The sequence below is a fragment of the Megascapheus bottae genome, chromosome 9, assembly GCF_031878675.1.
Source record: "Megascapheus bottae isolate mThoBot1 chromosome 9, mThoBot2.hap1, whole genome shotgun sequence".
Classification (NCBI taxonomy): domain Eukaryota; kingdom Metazoa; phylum Chordata; class Mammalia; order Rodentia; family Geomyidae; genus Megascapheus; species Megascapheus bottae.
In genome coordinates, this window is record NC_143517.1 from 26395327 (window position 1) to 26415749 (window position 20423).

Genomic DNA, 20423 nt, shown 5'->3' on the forward strand with positions numbered 1-20423 from the left:
GGATTAAGAAAATGTGATAATGGGCCAGGGGTTTGGCCTAGGGGGTAGAGTGCTTGCCTAACATGCACAAAGACCCGAATTCAATTCCTTGGTACCACATACATAAGAAAAAAGCCAGAAGTGGTGCTGTGGCTCAAGTGGTAGAGCTCTAGCCTTGAGAAAACCCAAGGAAAGTGCTCAGACCCTGAGCCTAAGCCCAGGACGGACAAAAAAAAAAAAAAAAAAAAGAATGTGATAAGACACACACCAATTTTATCCATCCACTAGGAAGAATGTTCTTATGTCATTTTGCAGGTTACTGGGTGGACCTAGAAAAATCTATATTAAGTAAAGTAAGTCAGTCTCAGAAAGACAAAGGATGCGTGTTTTCTCTCATATGTGGAAGTTAGAGCTAAAATATGAAAACAGGTATAGGGCCACACTCATATATACACAAACTGACTAAAGTATGATATGCATAAAGGTAGATTCCAATGGTGTAACTAATTTGATGGCCTAACTAAATGAATACCAGGAAGCTGAAACACGTTTTGTCTAGGGGATGGGGAGAAGAGATAGTGATGGAAAGGCCTTTAAGGAGGAGGCAGATGAATGGAGAGAAATCATGGATACATATGTGAAAATGTGAGGGGATGGGTAGGGTTGGAAACATGTAGAAGAGCCACATTGATCAAGATGCTTTATACTTATAAACTGACATGAAGTGAAAACCCTTTATACTACTTAAGAGGTAAAAAGAAAAAAATATGGGGATGTAGCTCAATGGAAGAGCATTTGCCTAGTATATGCAAGAAATATAAGATCCCAAGGCTGATTCTCAACACACACACACACACACACACACACACACACACACACACACCACACACTTTAAAAAAAAATGCCATTCTTAGAGCTTTCACTCAAGACTTAGACCCTGTCTCCAAGCTTTTTCATTCAAGGCTAGCTGTCTACCACTTGAGCCATATTTCCATTTCTAGCTTTTTTACCCCCTCCTTTGTGATTAAATGGAGATTAAAGTCCCAGGGACTTTTCTGCTGGAGCTGGCTATGAAGCACTGTCCTCAGATATCAGCCTCCTGAGTAGCTAGGCTGACAGGCATGAGCCACCAGAGCCCAGCTTACACACACTTTTAAGCAGTTTTAGGCTTATAGCAAAATGAACAAGACAGTAGGGTATCTCATGCACTACCTGCCTACTCTCATGTACAGCCTCACCTATATCAATCACCATCTCTACTGGGGCATACACTTGTTACAAGGGATGAACTTAATTGCTTGTCAAAATTAAGAGAGGGTGAGAACAATGGGATTCTAGCAGCGTCCCTGTGAAATGTTCTCCAAAAAGCAGGGGAGAGGAGAAATGACTGGAACCACCCAAAAGGTAAAATGTAGAGTGAAAGTTTACTCTGCAGTCAGTATTGGTAGTATTTGAACTGTACTATTTCATATCGACATTTGCTCAACGAGAAAACAGATAGGCTAGGTAGCTTGACCAATGCCACTCACAAAGGCAGCAGAATGAATGGGTGTGAAATTGGGCCTACGCTTTTAATTTCGGTATCAGGCAGGCCGAGAATGGAGAGAGGTTTCCAATGCAGTGTGGTTGGATGTATATTTAATCTGCAGGCGATGTGAATGGAGGCTTACAAAATCTCCAAGAAAAATAAAACACCATCTCTTTAAGTTGTTACAGACATATGTAATGCCCTGGAGTGGTGAGCAATTGGAGTCTGTAGTTTCAATAAAGAATCTTAAAGGCAGCACAATTCAAATGCTATAAAGCTAGGAACCTACAAAACCAGGACTACAACTCAGCCTCCTGAACCCTTCCTCCCCAGAGAATTCTTTTCATTAAGCCTAGGGGGTCCAAAAATTATGAATAGGTGAATCATGTGTCACAACCCAAAACATCTGCCTGACTCATGGTGGGAGGGATCTTTTTAAACTGTAATAGGAAAGAAAAAGTGCTCAAGGACAAGCAGCACCTCAGGAATGAGCAATCTAATGCATGTGCTGGGGCTAGCAGGAAACTAGCCATCCCCTGCCAGAACTGAGCAGCCCAATTAGAACTGCCTTAGAAAGGAAAGAAAAGGGAATCCTGGTCACTTTATCTGGATTCTTTCCTCCATTAAACAAACTTTATAGCTTACCATGTCTTAGTGCTCAAGTTTAAGGAATTTTGAGCTCCAAATACTTACTATAATGTAGAGTAAAATTTACATTCTGATCACAATTTACTCAGCCACTATGAATTATTTTCTTGACAATTATAAAGGTGATTGAAATGTAGTGCATATGATGGGAGAAAGAGGAAAGAAAAAGTGGGGAAGAACCAAGAAAATTTCTTTTCCTATACAAATACAGAGAGTACTTAATCTTTAAATTCTAAAATCTATCCTTTAAAGGGTTCAAATCAATTGTAGCTACTCTGGTGCAATTTGGACTTGTTCAGGTAAGGCACACAGAATAATGTTTCCCCTACAGCCAGGCCTGGTGGCTCATGCTTGTAATCCTAGCTACTCAGGAAGCTGAGATCTGAGGATGGAGGTTCCAAGCCAGCCCAGGCACAAAAGTTTGAGACTTTTTTTTTTTTTGCCAGTCCTGGGGCCTGAACTCAGGGCCTGGGCACTGTCCTAGGACACTTTTTGCTCAAGGTTAGTGCTCTGCCGCTTAAGCCACAGTGCTATTTCTGACCTTTTCTGTGTATGTGGTACTGAGGAATTGAACCCAGGGCTTTGTGCATGCTAGGTGAGAACTCTACCACGAGGCCACCCTCTGGGCTCTATGAGACTTTTATTTCCAATTAACTACCAGAAGTGGTGCTGTGGCTCAAGTGGTAGAGCACTAGTTCTTCAAGTGAAGAGCTCAAGGACCATGCCCAAGCCCAGAGTTCAAGCCTTATGACTGACCCCCCCCCCAAAAAAAGTCCCCCCCAGGAGGTCCACATGCTTAGCTATCTTCCTCAGTATAGGAGAATTAATCTGGTTTATCTAGATGGGCCCAATAAGGGACCTCAAATGCAAGTAAGGCAGCAGAGGTAATAACAAGGAAGTCATGAGAACTTCACCTGTTTTATTTGGTGGCACTAAGGTCTTGAACTCACTTGGCTTAGGATGTACCAGTTAAGCCATGCATCCGGAATTTCACTTATTGTTGCTACTGACAATGGCAGAAGGGCACCACCATAAGCCAAGAATGTCATTGGCTCCAACAACAGGGACAGGCAAGGGTACATCCCCACAACCTAAGTAACACTGGAGTCCAGAGTCCTGGTCTTTTAAAAACCGACCAAATGGAGCAGGGAGTTTGGCCAACTGGTAAGAGTGTTTGCCTAGCATGCATGAAGACCCAGGTTCATTTCCTCGGTACCACATATATAGAAAAAAGCCTGAAGTGGTGCTGAGACTCAAGTGGTAGAGGTTTAGCCTTGAGAAAACCCAAGGACAGTACTCAGGCCCTGAGCCCAAGCCCAGGACTGGCCAAAAACCCCCCACAAAAAAAATCTCTCATATGGTTCTGGGTTCAGTCCTCAGTACTATAATCAATTTTTTTTTAAGATTAAAAGGTCTCTTCTAATACTTGAATTTCAGGAAAAACTTAAGCTACTAAACTGATCCTATAATCCAGAAAAATGTCTGCCTGTAAACTATTTAGTGCTAGTCTTTAGAGAGATGAATACAGACATTTAGATTTTTTTTTCTTTTTTTTGCCAGTCCTGGGGCTTGGACTCAGGGCCTGGGCATTGTCCTTGGGATTTCTCAAGGCTAGTTTTACCACTTGAGCCACAGCACCACTTCCGGCCTTTTCCATATATGTGATACCAATCAATCGAACCTAGGTCTTCCTGCATGCTACGCAAGCACTCTACCACTAGGCCAAACTCCCGCCCCTCCCCATTAGAAATTTTTTATAACCCAATTTCTTGCCTGTTGAATCTAATACTTAAAAAACTTCAGAGTTGCCCTTATGACTATTTCTATTTCTAGTGGTTTTTACCATTATTAGTATTAGTATTGGCTAAGAGAGAGCAATTTAAAAAAAAAACAACAACAACACAGGTCATTCCCACAAAAATAAAGCGTTGACAAGGGCATAAGTTATTCACCTAAGTTCAGGAAAAAGAAAAAGGGGGAAAAAAACCCCAACTAATTCTACCACTGGCCTATCACTCTAACAAATGCTTAGGGGGAGCGGTGCGCCGGACGCCGAGCGCCAGGTGGCAGCAACGGTAGGCCGTGCCCGGGGAGGAGACGCCTCTCTTCGGTCCATATTGCCCCCCGGGCAGGGCACCCCGCCGGTCTGCGACACTGCGCACCGGCATATGTTCGCCGCGGCGTCGAGTCACGGCGGTGGTGCATAAACGCTGCGCGACGAATGCCGAGAACGCACCAGCCAACAGCCCGGTTGTTAGTGAACCGCGGCCAGGGACACGACTAGGTCCGTAGCCAGGTCCCAGCCAGTTCCTGTGCAGCCCCGGGGCCCCACCCCCGCCGGCTAGCGTCCGTCACATAGTCCCGCCCCGCCCACCACGTGTGAGCGTGGCTCCACCACCAACACACCCCGCCCATCGCGTTGTGGGCGTGGCTCCGGGGACTTGTAACTCACCGACGGGGATTGCGCCTTCTGACGCAGCTCCAAGTGCCGCTCTAGCGCCTCCGCGAAGCCGCGCGGGCGCGTCTCACGTTCTGAGGCATGAGAACTCCCGCTGTCTGAGCTACTCTCAGTGTTTACTCCTCGAAAGGGCCTGGAGGAGAGAAGCACTCGTAGGAAGAAGGTCTCGGGAGCCACGGCACGAGTCCGACACAGCGCCGCCATGACACCTCCACGGCCTCTGACCTATGGCCTACGTCCCGTAAACGTGCGGGTCAAGGGGCGGGGTAACGGGAGCCCCGCCCATTCTCCTGGATCTTGATTGGCTCATACCCGCGGGAGCGGTGTGTTGCGGAGATTTCAGCCAGAGCTGGTGACCTCAGTCTTAAGTGGGTTCTCCACATCAGGGTGCCCTCCCTAAGTAACTGTCTGGTTACAGGCACCGGAATCACCTCCCGTGCACACACGCATGCGGGGCCCGGTTTCTCTCCTGACATGCACATACTGTACTTGTAGCCTAAAGGGACACACAGTAGGGCCTAATAGACCTTTGTGAAACCCAGGGTCCCAGTTTGTCCTTTACTTCTCCTGTGGTCAATCTACCTGCATTATCAACATAGTAATCTTGGAGACTTTTTTTTTTTTTCATTGCTTGAAAATTCCTGTCCCATCTTAGGACTGAAGGAATTTCGGAATGTGGCCTGAGGCAAGGCCTCATTTACCACAGCCCCAGTGGCTCTCACAAGCCCTGAGGCCCTAAGTTCAAACCGTGGCACCTCCAAAAAACCGAAGGGAGGATATTTGGAATTTGCCCATATATACCACCACCAGACGTTCCCATCTACACTTTTATTTTCTTAAACTCGGTGTGAATATTCAGTTTGCCTATCACTCTTAAAACCAAACCGAATACCACACTTAAAAAGTGTCGTTTAACTAGCAGCTTGCTATTGACCCACACCTAGTTATTCTGTGGGCAGATGACACAATTTCCTGTGTCACTGAAATAACTTGAGGGAAGGAATTTTGAAAATCACACACCCTATTTTAGCAATGATTTGGCAACAGATTTCAATCTGATGCTCATAACCTATGTACAGAACACTAGTAAGTACACTGACCTAGGAAAAGTGCACCAAATAAGATTTATTATAACTATGAGAATGATAACTTCATAAGAGCTATGCATCAGATAAGATTTATTACAACTATGAGAATGACAACTTCAATAGATAAATTCTATTCCAGGTGAGTTTCTCTCTGGGCATTTAAACTATTTCTTTTGCTCATTAAAAGACTTTGGCATAAAAGTGTTGCATGATTTTGTTGGGCTGTTGCTACCTCTACTTTTCAGGAAAAAGACAAAACAAACTGGCAAATTGTAAAGAGCCTTGGCAGTGAACTTTAAGAACCCTCCATAGTCCTAACCACAAGTAACCCAATTTCATGTTGATTTCTTTTTTCTATTTTACTTGTAGAACCAGGCTGTTAACTGCAGTGCCAAGGTTCAAGAAATGCTTTGCAAACTTCCAGTACCTAATATGGAAGATAGTGGATTTAGCTTAGTGGTAGAGTGCTTGCCTACTATGCTCAAGGTGCTGCCTTCAGTGCCAGCACCAAATACACCATCAGTAGGGACATAACAATTGGAGTTACTAAGGTGCTGACTCTAAAATCCAACCATTATACTTTGCCTTGCCTCAGCCAAGTGACAAGCTTCTGAAGAACTGTGACCTGGGAACAAGTCTTGTACCTTTTCAATGTACATGACGGGCTGTATGTACTTTCAGAATAAAAGGTCAGGCAATATTTGAGGCTTTCAGTTTTATTTGAAGATTGAAAATCACTGCCACATTAAACACATTTTTGTGAAAATAATGCAAAACTAAGCAGATTTTAAAACTGGAATTTTTATCAACTGACTTTAAGTTATGCCTTAGTTGTCAAATGAGAGAATAAAGCAGCTGGTCAATAAGAGGGGGTCTCTCCAGGCTTTTCTGCATACACAAGTGCCAGAAGGAACATATACTGCCATTGTTTTCATATCCTTGCGGTATCTTCTCATTTGGTTCTGCCTGCACATTTTGTCTTGATCTATCAAAATTCAGACTCCTTTTCTCTTGTATAGCTTACAAGTTATCCATACATCATGTTAATATATGTTAAAAGTATTAGTAATGGCAGATGGCAAGGAAAGTGAACAGAAAATAACCTATCAATACTGGCTGTAGTCTCATCTACAAATTGTGATGCTGTCACATCCAAGTGAAAAAGAAAAAATAGTGTAAAATGTCTGGGTCCTTCCTGAAAGTTTTATCAAGTGGCTAGTGGCAATTAGATGGAGATGACCCAGGGGTGATTAGAAATCTCAGGCTCTTGGGTAGGGTATATGGCTCAGTGATAGAAGCATTTGACTTCATGCTTGAAGCCTTCCGTGTGATTGCTAGTACTAAAAATGGAAAAACAAAAGGGGACATTTTATGTATCATAACCTCAAGTAAAAGTCTGGAAGAAAGCTTAAGTCTTGAGCCAACAGACAGAGGCTATATTAATATTATTGGCCATAGAAATAGGGAAGGATCATTAGAGACCATGTAGAAGACAATTAGGGATCCACAAAGGCATTACAGGAGTTGGAGTAGTAATGAAAACACTGGAAAATAAGAATAGAATTTATCCTACAAATTGAAAGAAACTTTTGGCATATTGAAGTAGAATGTGCTCAAGTCAAAGATTAAAACTAGCCCAGGCCCAGAGTTCAAGCCCCACGAATGACATACACACATACATACATAAATCTACTTAGAAATATGTATTTAGCTGGGCGTTAGTGGCCCACATCTGTAATCCTCACTACTCAGGAGACTGAGATCTGAGGATCATGGTTCAAAGTCAGCCTGGGTGCAAAAAGTCCATGAGACTCTTATCTCCAGTTAACCACCAGAAAACTGAATGTGGCTCTGTGGCTCCAGAAGTAGAGCTGAAGAACTCAGGGAAAGTACCCAGACCCAGAATTCAAGCCCAATGACTGACCAAACAAAAAAAAAGTTTAAAACGGATTTTTTTCTGTGTGATAGAAAAACATTAAAACTACCTTACTACGATGAACCTCAACATGTAATATCAAAATTATGTGTGGACATGGTATTGGAAATATAAACATAACTACATAGACAAAAACCTATGACTCTATAGACACGTTTTATTTCATAAATTAGTATGTATGTATGGTATACAAACCCTTAGCCTAAACTGATTATGTTCTAAAAACTTAAGTGCCAGTGGTTGTATATAGAGATTCCCTTCTTGAATACCTGTTTGTTAAACATGTCATTTGAAATATGATATAAAAATCAATGTTAACAAATTCTTTAATAAAAAGTTTTATAAAAACTTATATGTGGGGGCCGGGAGTTTGACCTAGTGGTAGAGTGCGTGCCTAGCATGCACAAAGACCTGGGTTCAATTCCTCGGTACCACATACTTTTGTGCTCAGGCCCTGAGCTCACACCCAGGACTGGCAAAAAAAAAAAAAATTATGTGGGGATGGCAAGGATTTGATTCATCATGAAGATAAAAAATTTAATTAGAAAAAAGGAATCTGAGTTGTCAAATAGTATTTATTGAAGTGTGAAAGCAAACTGGTGACAGGCACATGGCAGGTGTGCTCTAAGGGCCTACAAATTAAGAGGGCTTTGTTTCAGGGTCAGAATATGAAAAATTTTAAATCACAGTTTTCTGGTGTACTTAAGAGTGATAATGCTTAATATTAACTGAAGCCTAGTGTCTTGTAATTAACACAATTAAAATAAAAAAAAAACAAGGCCTAATCGATGGTCAAATGTCTCTTCACTAACGGCAAAAGTTGAAATTGCATTTGATTTTAAGAAGAATAAAGACACACTAGATCCTGACAAATTGTCTCACATAACACCTCTGGCGTGTATGAGCAATCATTTAATGAATACCTTCTGTAGTCAGCATGTAGCCCTTTCATTTGTGCCAGCTAACCTAATCCAATACAGCTGCTTGCTCACTCTTCTCTACAATCCCAGGACATGAAGAGTTTGAGTCTTAAGCTGCATAATGGACTTACCTCTCACCTCAATACATACAAAAGAACCCATGCCCAAGTTACAGAATTTTTATTGTTTTTAAACACTACAAAAAAAATAGTGTATATCTTAACAGATCCAGAAACAGTCCAAATGAAATGTGTATTTTCTATAATGCAGTCATTACTTTGAGTTGCTAAGATGATCATCCAATTAATAAATTCTCTTCCATTGTTCACTTTGAATCTTAGCCCTAAGAACTCCAATTATATTTCCTACAACATACTCCATTAGAGACAAAAAAAAATCCTTTCTTGTAAAAGGAGGCATTTTCTTCTATTACACTTCTGTCAAATTTCTGAGATTTTTTTTTCTCTTATAGTGTCAAAGACAAACCATAATCAAGTAGCCAAGGTCTCTTCCTAGTACTCTAATTATTATATTTTAAATTGTTTAATAAGTATCTGTGAATTCATAATGTTGAATGCATCACAAAGATCACTTTAAGACATATTTCTAAACCCATGTTGACTTTTCTAAATTGATCCAGACTGATCCACACTTTTTATGACTTCCCTTAGGAAGTACAGTACAACAGATTAAATTGTTTAGATTAAATATAGGAAGATATGTAGAAAATTCATTTTCAATTTCTTTCCCAACTATCCCCAAGATTCATCTACAATACCATCCCACTTCCCACAACCATTTCTATCTGTGTCCTCATGTGGGCAGTAAAGGAATTTCTAGACAACTCAAAGAAATTTCTCTCATTCTGTTTTGCTTGTTGAAAAAACAAGCACAAGACAGGGAAGTATAGAATAATGTAATGAAGACGCTGGAACAACAACAAAATTAAAGACTGGCTGACACTTACATTGAATAACTGCAAAATTCTACAGATCTACTCTGGGACAATTTTTACCACAACCATCGCCTTAACGCTTCTAGAAATAAATTTTAGAGTACATTAACCTGAAATCTGGCAGGGATTTAAAGTAGATGGTTTAAAAAAAAAAAAGCCTTTTTTTATAAGCATAGACACCAGCGGATTCTTTAACACAACAAGCTGACCCAGACCATTGGTCTCATAATAAATATTGAGACCTACACTGCTGATATACAGAATTTATTAAGCTTTTCACATAGTTTCAATTGCATCCAAAGTTCTAACAAAAGCTCTAGCAACTGAAAAAGGCAGCATGTCATTTTAGAAAAACACTGTGGCTTTTCAAATTGGTTTTTCAATAAGATTTATCCCCAAGTAAATGAAGTCATGCTTTCAAAAAAAAGAAAAAGTCTTAGGTCACTCCAAACTTGGCAAATAACATTTGGCATATCTATAATAAAATAGTCACAACTTGATAAATAACATACAACATTGTAGGCCATAAACATTTACACCATAAGGAAATGGTGGTGGTGAGTCAGTAGTCATGAGTGCATAGCGAACCTTCTCCCCTGTGTAGTTTCATCTAGAGGCTTTGATTCATTATCCCCAACATTCGGTTTTCAAAATAGGGCCAATGTCAACAGTACTATTTCACAATTGCAAACATGCTGATAACATTCAGTAGAATGATGACCTGATTTTTATTAATGCATTACAACTTTAGGGGTTACCAACACCTCAGTATAAAAAATGTTCAAGTTAAGAGTACTCCTATCACTTCCAGTGCGTCTGAAAGAATGCTAAGTGGATGAAATGGAGACTGCAATGTTTCTCTTGGTGTGATGGAATTTTAGCAATTCTACAGCTTACTCAGAGCTACAAAGCCGTCAAAGCTTTGAAACATGAGTATTATGTGAGGGTTTGTATTTCAACCTACTACTACATAATCTGCTTGATTTAGAATGTTATTTTGTCAATTTATTCTGAAGCTTGTAAAAACAAAAGGCTGATATAAGTGGGATAATAGCTGATATGCTGAACCAATTGTTACCACAAATGACAAGTAACAAGGACATGGCAGGAATTCCCACTTTCATATTACCTTGTAGTTTGAGTTACTACTGTACATATTGTTATAGAACTATAGCAAACTGGATGTAGAGTCATTTGCTTTAGCTTGGTGTCAGGCACCTAGATATGTACCTTAGATGAAAACAATGTTTATTCAGAAGTGTTTTTCTTTTAAAGGTAAAGAAAACAACAATGAAACCTTTATTACCCAGATCAATTTTAGTTAGGAATCAAATATACAGATTCAAACAGGAAAAAAAAAATCATACAGAAGACACAATCAAACTGGCATCCACTTTGTCAGGCAGGGTTCTCCTGAACCTGAGCTTTTCACCTCAATTCACAAGCATCCCTAGGTCAGAAACACAAGTCTTTGTAATGCAGATTCCTAAATAAAGGGCCTTCACAGTGAAGACCACAGGGTTATTATCTGGGAACAGAGGTGAAGGTATTTTCATTTTGTTTAACCTACAAATTATTTGGTCAAAGAAATCATGTAAAGCTAAATAACAGCACATCTGGTGGAAATCCATGGTAATGAATGTTGAGAAGATGTGCTTGGATGTGCCTGCAGCATCTGGCAGTGGGGAGTGGGGGACCAAGGTAGGAATCTCAAGAGCTCTCCTGCATTGCTTCTGATGGCGGCTCCGTGGCAGTGGCACTGGCACTAGCAGTTGAATTCAAGACGTCTCCAAAATCACCGCCAGCAGGCTTGGTTCCCCCTACTTTAGACTTAAAAAAAGTTCCAAGAAGAAAACAACAACAACAAAAAAGAAAGTTAGCTGAGTCTGCCCTTCCCCCAAAAAGGAACGCCAATTTTACTTTCAAGAACAAATAAGTTGCAAATTGCATAATATCACTCTTCGTATGAAATTTAGTACTGCTAAGTTAAAATGGATGGTGTAATATATAAAATACATACTCTTTTACTTGCTGAACTATTTACAGTGGTAAATTCTAAAATACCTACTCAACTACTGTGACACTTAAAACAACAAATTGCATCAAACATCATTTAAGAAATGATTGAATCAAAGGAACTTAGGCTCAATGGTTTCCCTCATTAGTTATAATCAGTAGAAACCTTGGGCTCTACTAGCAGAGATCTGCAATAGAGCAAAACCTTGATACATAAGGCCATATAGTATGAAGCTAATTGAAAAGACCTCCAGGATATTGAAACAAAAGCCATATAATGAATGATTGTTGTCCTTAATGTACTATGTTATCTCTCATCTCTTTTGGTGTCCCTTGGTTATCTCATATTGTTACAGTATCTCACTTTGTTATCTGATATATTGAATTTATTTGTATTTGGTTATTTGAAATTGGATAGGGAAGAGGGGAAAACCAAGATGAGGGGGGGGTTGAGTGGACGGTAATGGGAACCAAGACATGTGAAAGGGTATCAATATATGTGAATTAATGCACCTTCTATTGGCAAATATCATGTAACCCTTTTATTAATTACAATAAAAAAAAAGAAATGATTGAAGGTTGGAAGCATGGTGTGGCAGAGTGCTTGCCTAGCAGGCAAGAAGCCCTGGATTTGATTCCCTGGTACCACATACACAGAAAAAGCTGGAAGTTGTGCTATGACTCAAGTGGTCAAGTACTAGCCTTGAGAAAACAAGGACATTTCCCAGTCTCTGAGTTCAAGTCCCAAGACTGGCAAGAAAGAGAAAGAAAGATGATTTGGCATTAAAAAAAAAATTCAGAGTGGTATCTCCTGCATATCTTAAAGAGTGAAATGGAGTAATGTGCCAAGGACTGTTCTAGAGCCTTGAGAAGGAATGGTACATATTAAAATAATGGTCCCTATCTGGAAGATCCTTTCATTTAGCCTCATCCTATAGGGCCTTATGTATCTAGGTGTTGCACTATTGTAATCCTCCGCTAGGAGAGTCCTAGATGTGTACTAATTATTACAAATGAGGGAAACCATTAAGCCTATGTTCCTTTGGGTCTGGTTTACTTCACTTAATAGGATTTTTTCTGAAACAAGAGCTTTATATTGTGTGATTATACTGTGTGATTTTATATCATTGTTCTGAATATACTATGTTATTTCTCTTTTGTTGCTCTTTGGTTAATCTCATACTGTTACAGTATCTATTACCTGGCTTATTATATATATGTTTGTTTATTTGAAATAGGAAAGGGAGAGGGGGGAAACAAGATGATTGGGAGGGGGTGGGCGAAGAGAAATGGGGACAAAAACACTAGAAGGGGTATCAGTGTGTGAGATGTAATGCACCTACTACCCGGTGAATATAACTGGAACCCCTCTATATACTACAATTAAAAAGTGGGGAAAAATGTGGGAAAAATTTAAAAAAAAAGGTCCCTAAAATCCTCGGTTCAAAGAGCACCTTGCTACTATGTGGTAAAGCTGTGTGAACATGGATTCCTTGAAAAGCATTGAAATACTTGTGTAAAAACAAAAGGTGTACTGGGCTCCAGTGGCTCACATCTGTAATCCTAACTATTTAGGAGGCTAAGATCTGAGGATCATCGTTCAAAGCCAGCTGGGGCAGAAAAGTCCAGGAGATGCTTATCTTCAATTAATTCTCAAAAAGTTGGCAGTAGAGTTGTGGCTCAAGTGATAGAGTGCTAGCCTTGAGTGCTCAAAGACATTGTCAGGCCCCAAGTTCAAGCCCCAGTCCAAATCACTAAAGATCCAAATCACTAATATTTTTCTTTAAATATACCCAGTAGCTGTAACTTTGTAAGGATTTATATTTAAAAATATGTGGCTCAGGGGCCGGGAGTTTGGCCTAGTGGTAGAGTGCTTGCCTAGCATGCACGAAGACCTGGGTTCGATTCCTCGGTATCCCACATACATAGCAAAAAAAGCCGGAAGTGGTGCTGAGGCTCAAGTGGTAGAGTGCTAGCCTTGAGAAAGTCCAAGGACAGTGCTCAAGCCCAGAACTGGCAAAAAAAAAAAAAATTAAATTAAATTAAAATATATATATATGTATGTGGCTCAGTTAAAAAGTTAAAAATAGGTTAGGCTAAAATTAGTATTTGCTTTTAGGCTCTTTTTGTGTTTGGGTGCCAGTACTAGGGCTTGAACTCAGAATATGGGTCTTTAAGCATTTTCCCTCAAGACTGGTGCTCTACCACTTAAACCGCACCTCTACTACCAACTCTCTGTTGGTTAACTGGAGGTAAGAGTCTCATGCACTTTCCTGCCCTGGCTGGCCTGAAACAGTGATCCTCAGACCTCAGTCTCTTGAGTAGCTAGGATTACAAGTGTGAGCCACTGACACCTGTTTAAACTTGTGTTTTTGAGCTAAAGTTTCACTATGTATCTCAAGCTGGTCTCACACAAGATCTACTTGTCCCGGCCTCCCAAGTACTAGGATTACAGGCATGTGTCACCATACCCAGGAAAATCATTTATATTAAAAAAATCTAAAATTCTGGTTTTGATCTTTAAAACATATGTACTATGTGTGTCAGTTAGGTTCATATTAACTGTGGAGAGGATCGGGTAGTGCATGTGAAAGAATCACCCTTGGAGGCCATTTGTAATCCAACAGTTGATGATTCTGTAATTCTGAATATAATGTTGAAGATAATAATTTCTAAAGCTAATCATTATGGAAAAATGTCCAAAACCATTAAAATCAAAGAAAAAAATGAAAGTCAATTATAATTATTATGGACCAACATAATAATCATTATAATAGGATGCCTAATAATGGACAGAACAAATAATATCCATCACAACAGATAACACACACAGCCATTAAATACCATGCTGATGGAGAAGTTGAATGACATAAGTAATTGCTTATTCTTTTATCTTTTCTTTTTTGGTGTGTGTGTGTGTGTGTGTGCGTGCGTGCGTGCGTGCGTGTGTGTACACATGCCTGCCAGTACTTGAAATCAAGAGTCTGGGAGTGAACCTTTAGGTCCTTCATTTTTTTGCTCAAGGTGGGTAGTTTATCACTCAAACTCTATCTCCACTTTTGGTGGTTGACTGGACTTTCTTGCTCAAATTGTCTTTGAACCACAAGCCTGGATCTCAGCTTCTTGAGAGGCATAACAGCTTACTATATACACACAGGACAGGTGAAGATGTTAGCACTAATATTTTAAATCATGCTTTTTATGTTGTTAATTGTCTATAATAGTTACAGTAAATTTTGTCTAATTTGGAAAATATTTGAAATGAATGGAGTAGTATTCTTACTGTCCTTTAATTACAAAAACAATTCTTTATGCAAATAGATCCAAAGAAAAAGGTGAAAGTGCCAAGCAGTATGTAACAAAGATAGTTCATTTCTCTACTTGCCTTTAAATTTTCAACCTTTTCTTCAAATGATTTGAAAGTCGGGGAGTTTCTATGGAGAGAAAAAAATATATATAATGAAAGTTTACAAACACTGAATGGCATCAAGCAAAAAAAAAAAAAACCTATATTCCTCTTAACCAGGAAAAGCATATATGTTTATATGTCATCTATATCCAAATATACATGCAGATATGTATTATGTAAAGAGATCAGTTTCTAAGTTAGTATTTCTATGAGTCTGATTTTGAAGACAACTGTGCCTACATATAAAGGACAGAGTCAAATATATGTCTGAGGAAAGGGCATCCAAGACTGAATGAACATTAACTCTGCCACTCCCCTAACTTTTCATGGTACAAGATGCTACAGTTAGATGGCTTAATTCTAATTAAGGTAGTAGTTCTACAACTCCCATTTAGATTCTCATCTTGCAAGCTTCCTACATGAAGGCAAACCACTTCTATCAGAACAGGACCACATGAAGTTCCATTACAGGGATCCTAATTCCCAAGGGGCAGCACCAGAGATGAAAGGAGAACCAACAGGAAGTGAGGAGTACTCAGAGCCCACAGGAAACATCCTCGGATATTTCAGATTAATTTGTCCAAATAAATAAAGTGGGGGTAATAGTGCTTTTGCCTGTCACACAAATACGATCAACACCTGAATATCTATCTTGCTGATGACATCAAAAGGGCACAAAATGATACAAACGGTTTCCTCCCACAAACTTGCTCCACCATCCACGTGGATTCCAATGTTCCTCAAATGTGGCTTCTACATAAACTGCATCAGCAGCTCTGGGGGACCTTGTAAGGAATACAAATTCTCATCTTGCACCTCAGTTTGAGGAATGGGCCAGGTACAGAGTTAAACAAGCCTTCCGGTGAATACTAATATACACTAAAGTCTAAGCCAAGCCCTTGCTTCTCTGGAGAGATAAGGTGAAATAATGACATGAACTACTTGTAAGTGCTCTGTGGTGGAATTGAGCAGTAGAATTAAAGTGGGCAAATTAAACCACAGTAGAATTAAACCACAGTTGATTCCAAATGTCACTCTTGAATAAGAGATGCAAAAATATGAGAAGATTGGGCCAAGTGAAAGAGTTCATGCTTATAATCCCAGCTACTGGGAAGGCAAAGGTTGGGAGGATTGAGATTTGAGGTGACCCAGGACAGTAATAATAATAATCACCTACATCTAAGGTTTTTGTTTCATATGGAAACACTATGTATACCAATGCTGTAAAGAGAGCATGAAACCTGACACACTGTCAACTCTGCAGCTGACTCAGGATACGATTCAAGTTCCCCACTTCACAACAACTGTTGATTCAGCATTGAAATAAAGCACAGGAAAGTATCAGACCAATCCCATTCTGGAAAAAATATACTTTACCTCATAGCAGGCATGCTAATAGAATGTTGAATGGAGCGTATACTAAGAGGCAGCATTAAAAAGAGACAGAAATGAAATTAGTATAGAGAGGTAATTTGACATAGAAAAAGAAAAAACACTTGATTATTCTCTAGGCCCACAAAGAATTCTCTACTTTTTGAGGTGGAGGGGATCAAAGTTATTCTAAGATAATTCATTTGGGTTCATGGGCCAATTTAATCTCAATTTTTATTAGAGCTAATCACAGACTTGCATTTCAAAGCACACTGAAACTAAGGTACTTCCCTCTGCCTCCATGAGGCCTCGCATGAAGGCTGAGAAATTCAATGGTTTACCCAAAGCCAAGGCAGAACCATAACTGGAATTTGGGTCTTCAGAACCTTGATTGAGTGTTCATCACCTCCCCTCAAAAACAAAGCACGCACACATACATGAAGACATGGACAAGCAAAGCCAGTGAAAGGCAGGGGCCTTTTTTCTCTCAGTATTTGTTCCCAGACCAGAACCGACAGGATTCAAAACAAACAATTGATTTGATAATTTTGTGTGACTATAAATTACGTACTACTCATTAATAATATGAGACACTTATACTGTCTCCAAGTATACTAAATGTTCTTGAGGGGTTAGTCCAATAACACTTAGGAAGTCCACCTTCTACTACTTTAGGTTTATTGTCATTGAAGATCAAGGGTATCCACTCTTAGCTATCTCTCCTAGGAACCAGCTTAAAAGTTCAAAGGACCTTCCTCTTTGGGTTTGTGAGATCCCTGAATTCTGTTAAAGTGCACCATATATTTTTTGCTACTATGCACAGCATTTTTTGGTAAATAATCACTCAATTAGATAAAGTGGGTAGTTCAAGGTACTAAATTCTTGACTAAAATATTTTGGTCTGTTTTTGACTTTTGGTTCTCAAAGACTCAGTTGTTACAAATGGCAATGTGTTTTAAATGAAACTCCTTACATTGTTCTCTATTAATAGCTAGTAAATATCCATTAACAGTCCAGCATGAACTGGGCACTAGTGGTTTATGCTTGTAATCCTAGCTACTCAGGAGGCTGAGATCTGAGGATCACTGCTCGAAGCCAGCCTCGGCAGATAAGTTCCCATAAGACTTATCTTCAACTAACCACTCAAAAACCAGAAGTGGCACTGTAGCTCAAGTGATAAGAGTGCTAGTCTTGAGCACAAATTGGCTCAGGAACAGCACCTAGTCCCTTAGTTCAAGATCCACAACTGACAAAAATAAACAAACAAAATAGTAATTTATATAATTCAGCAGTTTGTATAATCAAAACAGCCAGTATAATGTTTGGATTTCTCTCTAGGTGCTAACTGGTGTAGCACAGAGCAAGACTTCTCACTTTCCTACAGTGGTGACCAACTACTCTGGGGTGGATTTGCTAGGGGTGGATTTGCTAGTGCTTTTCCTGCTTGGTCTTTTGAAGTGTATTTGAAGGGCAGAGATGAATAATAAACTTTTTTATTTCCCTAAACCTATACTACTTGAGCTCCAATCATAAGGTCTTCTTAAAGCAATACCTGTGAGGTAATATGCAGTAATTTCATTGACTCAAATCACTCTTACAACACTTGAAAACTCACATGATACTTAGATCAATGTGATCTCATCCATCACATCTAATCTGCATTTGGACTGAATGAAGGAAAGGAATTAAGATTCTTTAACAGCACATACTGTAATTAGGACACTACGCTTCTGGTCCAGCTAATTATATGTACTTGAGTTAGAGAGTCACATCCACTTAAACATTGGCAGAATACAGGAAGCCAGGTGTAAGGATGAACAAAGTCAGTTTCCTATGGATAAAAATAATCAGAGAGAAAAGTAGGAAAAACAGGGAGTAAAGATGGTGCAGGGAACTAGGCAGAGTGGGAGAGAACTAGACTTTGTGTTTGGCTTGGCTTCTGGAAGCTATCTCAGTTTGTAACACGCGTCCGGTCAGCCAGGTTTGAGTTTCCCCTCTTCTCCCTGGATCACAAAAGAACCTTGTATCTGTGAAGCACACTCCCTTTTTTCAGTTGCACAAACACACATGGTTATCTTTATAACCAAAATATTGTCCTACAGCATTCACTTTGGCAGAAATGACCCAATTCTGGTCACAGAATGTGAATAATAGCCAAACACATAATAAATGGCTTGTCCATGGCACTCACCCATTACATTGACAGGGCTGGGAGTAGAGGGAGTTACAGTAGGCTTGTTCCTGAAGGAATGCGGCCAGTATTTACTGTTGACCCACACTGACTTAAAAGGTACATTATTCTTTGTACATCCAAACATATGAAATCAAATTATTTCATCCAACTTTTCATCTGTAACCATTAGACTTTAAGAATATTATTTCTCCCATTTCCAAGTACTTATCAAAAAACTTAATCTCTACATACCATACACAGTATTTAGTCATTACAAACAAAACTGAAAATAGTAGTTTGTTTTCAATTCTATTGCTAAATGGGACCAAATCAAGTTCGTAAACCAATAAAAAGATCAAAACTCAATTTGCTTCTGATAGCACCCATTCAACAACATCTAAATACATCTCCTTAAATTTTGTTTTTTTCTTTGTGGGTCATGGGGCTGGAACTCTGGGCCTGGATGCTGTCCCTGAGCTCTTCAGCTCAAGGCTATACCGTACCACTTGAGCTATTGTGTCACTTCTAGTTTTCTGGTGGTTAATTGGAGATAAGAGTATCACAAACTTTTGTGCCCTGGCTGGCTTAGAACCTAGCTCCTCAGATATTAACCTCCTGAGTAGCTAGGATTACAGGCATGAGCCACCAGTGCTTGGTTCTTTAACTTTTTTTTTTTTCCCAGTCTTGGCTTGAGCTCAAGGCCTGAGCACTGTCCTTGGACTTTCTGAAGACTAGAGATCTACCACTTGAGCCTCAGCACCACTTCCAGCTTTTATCTATGTATGTGGTACTGAGGAATCGAAGCCCGGTCTTCGTGCATGCTAGGCAAGCACTCTACCACTAGGCCAAACTCCTGGTCCCAGGTTCCCTAATTTTTAAAGTATAAAAAATGATATGTACAGGGGGAAAAGCAAATTCTTTCTCAATAGGTCTTTTATATTGCTACATTTTATAATTAGATTTATACCATCTTTGACAATGTTTTATAATCCAATACTTACCGGAGTTTCCATTTTCTTTTTCTTTTTTTATTAAAACATTTTATTAATACTAATTTTTTTACATCATATACAGGATTTTCTATTTTCAATACATCCTAAGTGCCCATCTGCAGCAAGCACACTCTCCTATTAGCTGAATACACATGACAGAGAGTTTAGTCAATTGCCTACATCACTAAAGCTATGTTTTTAATTGAATGCCAAAGAAACATAGATACCTCAAATCACAAGAGGAGAAAGTGCATTCGATTGTAGTTCAGCACAGTGTCTATGAGTGTATACATACTTAACCCAGGGCTTGAACTCAGGGTGCTGTCCCTGATCTTCTTTTACTCAAGGCTAGCATGTCTACCATTTGAGCTGCATACACTTCACTTTTGGTTTTTTGATGACTAATTGGCAATCAGTCTCACAAACTTTTCTGCATGGGCTGACTTCTAATCTTTTTCTTTCTTTTTTTTTGCTTGCCAGTCCTGGGCTAGAGCTCAGGGCCTGAGCACTGTCCTTGGTCTAAAAGGCTAGAGCTCTACCACCTGAGCCTCAGCACCACTTCCGGCTTTTTTCTATATATGTGGTACCGAGGAATCAAACCCAGGTCTTTGTGCATGCTAGGCAAGCATTCTACCACTATCCTAGCCCCTGACTTCCAATCTTGATCCTCAGCTTGCAGCCTTCTGAGTAGCTATGATTACAACAGTGTGAGCGACCAGCTTACTTGATTTTTTTAAACATAATTTTGGCTTTAGGTAGTTTGACATTTGGAATGTATACATCCTTGGATTTGCTCTAAATTTCCAAGGCTAGAATTACAAGACCCGAGCTGTAAGTAACCTGTTTTCCTACTTAAAAAAAAAAAAACACTAGCACAGCGAGCAATGACTTGAGAAGATTTGTTTAACTAGGAACAGAAATGGAGACAACTATATTGTCCTGCCTGCTTC

General features: G+C 39.6%; 2 protein-coding genes across 3 annotated transcripts in view; both read right to left on the minus strand.

Moving 5' to 3' along the window:
- The window catches only part of Mrps28 (mitochondrial ribosomal protein S28), a 111531-nt gene extending 106699 nt beyond the window's left edge, over positions 1 to 4832 (minus strand). The window contains exon 1 of the mRNA XM_090338987.1: positions 4608 to 4832. Within this exon, the coding sequence (XP_090195113.1) occupies positions 4608 to 4817 (210 nt within the window). The 5' untranslated portion in view covers positions 4818 to 4832. The remainder of the gene's footprint in view (positions 1 to 4607) is intronic.
- A 3888-nt stretch (positions 4833 to 8720) lies between these two features.
- Positions 8721 to 20423, minus strand: part of Tpd52 (tumor protein D52) — a 32984-nt gene continuing 21281 nt past the window's right edge. The window contains exons 6-8 of one of the 2 annotated variants that reach the window (XM_090338985.1): positions 16315 to 16356; positions 14914 to 14962; positions 8721 to 11342 (exon numbers count right to left, since the gene is read on the minus strand). In XM_090338985.1, the coding sequence (XP_090195111.1) occupies positions 11223 to 11342; positions 14914 to 14962; positions 16315 to 16356 (211 nt within the window). In that variant the 3' untranslated portion in view covers positions 8721 to 11222. The remainder of the gene's footprint in view (positions 11343 to 14913; positions 14963 to 16314; positions 16357 to 20423) is intronic. The other variant, XM_090338986.1, reaches the window with a different exon arrangement.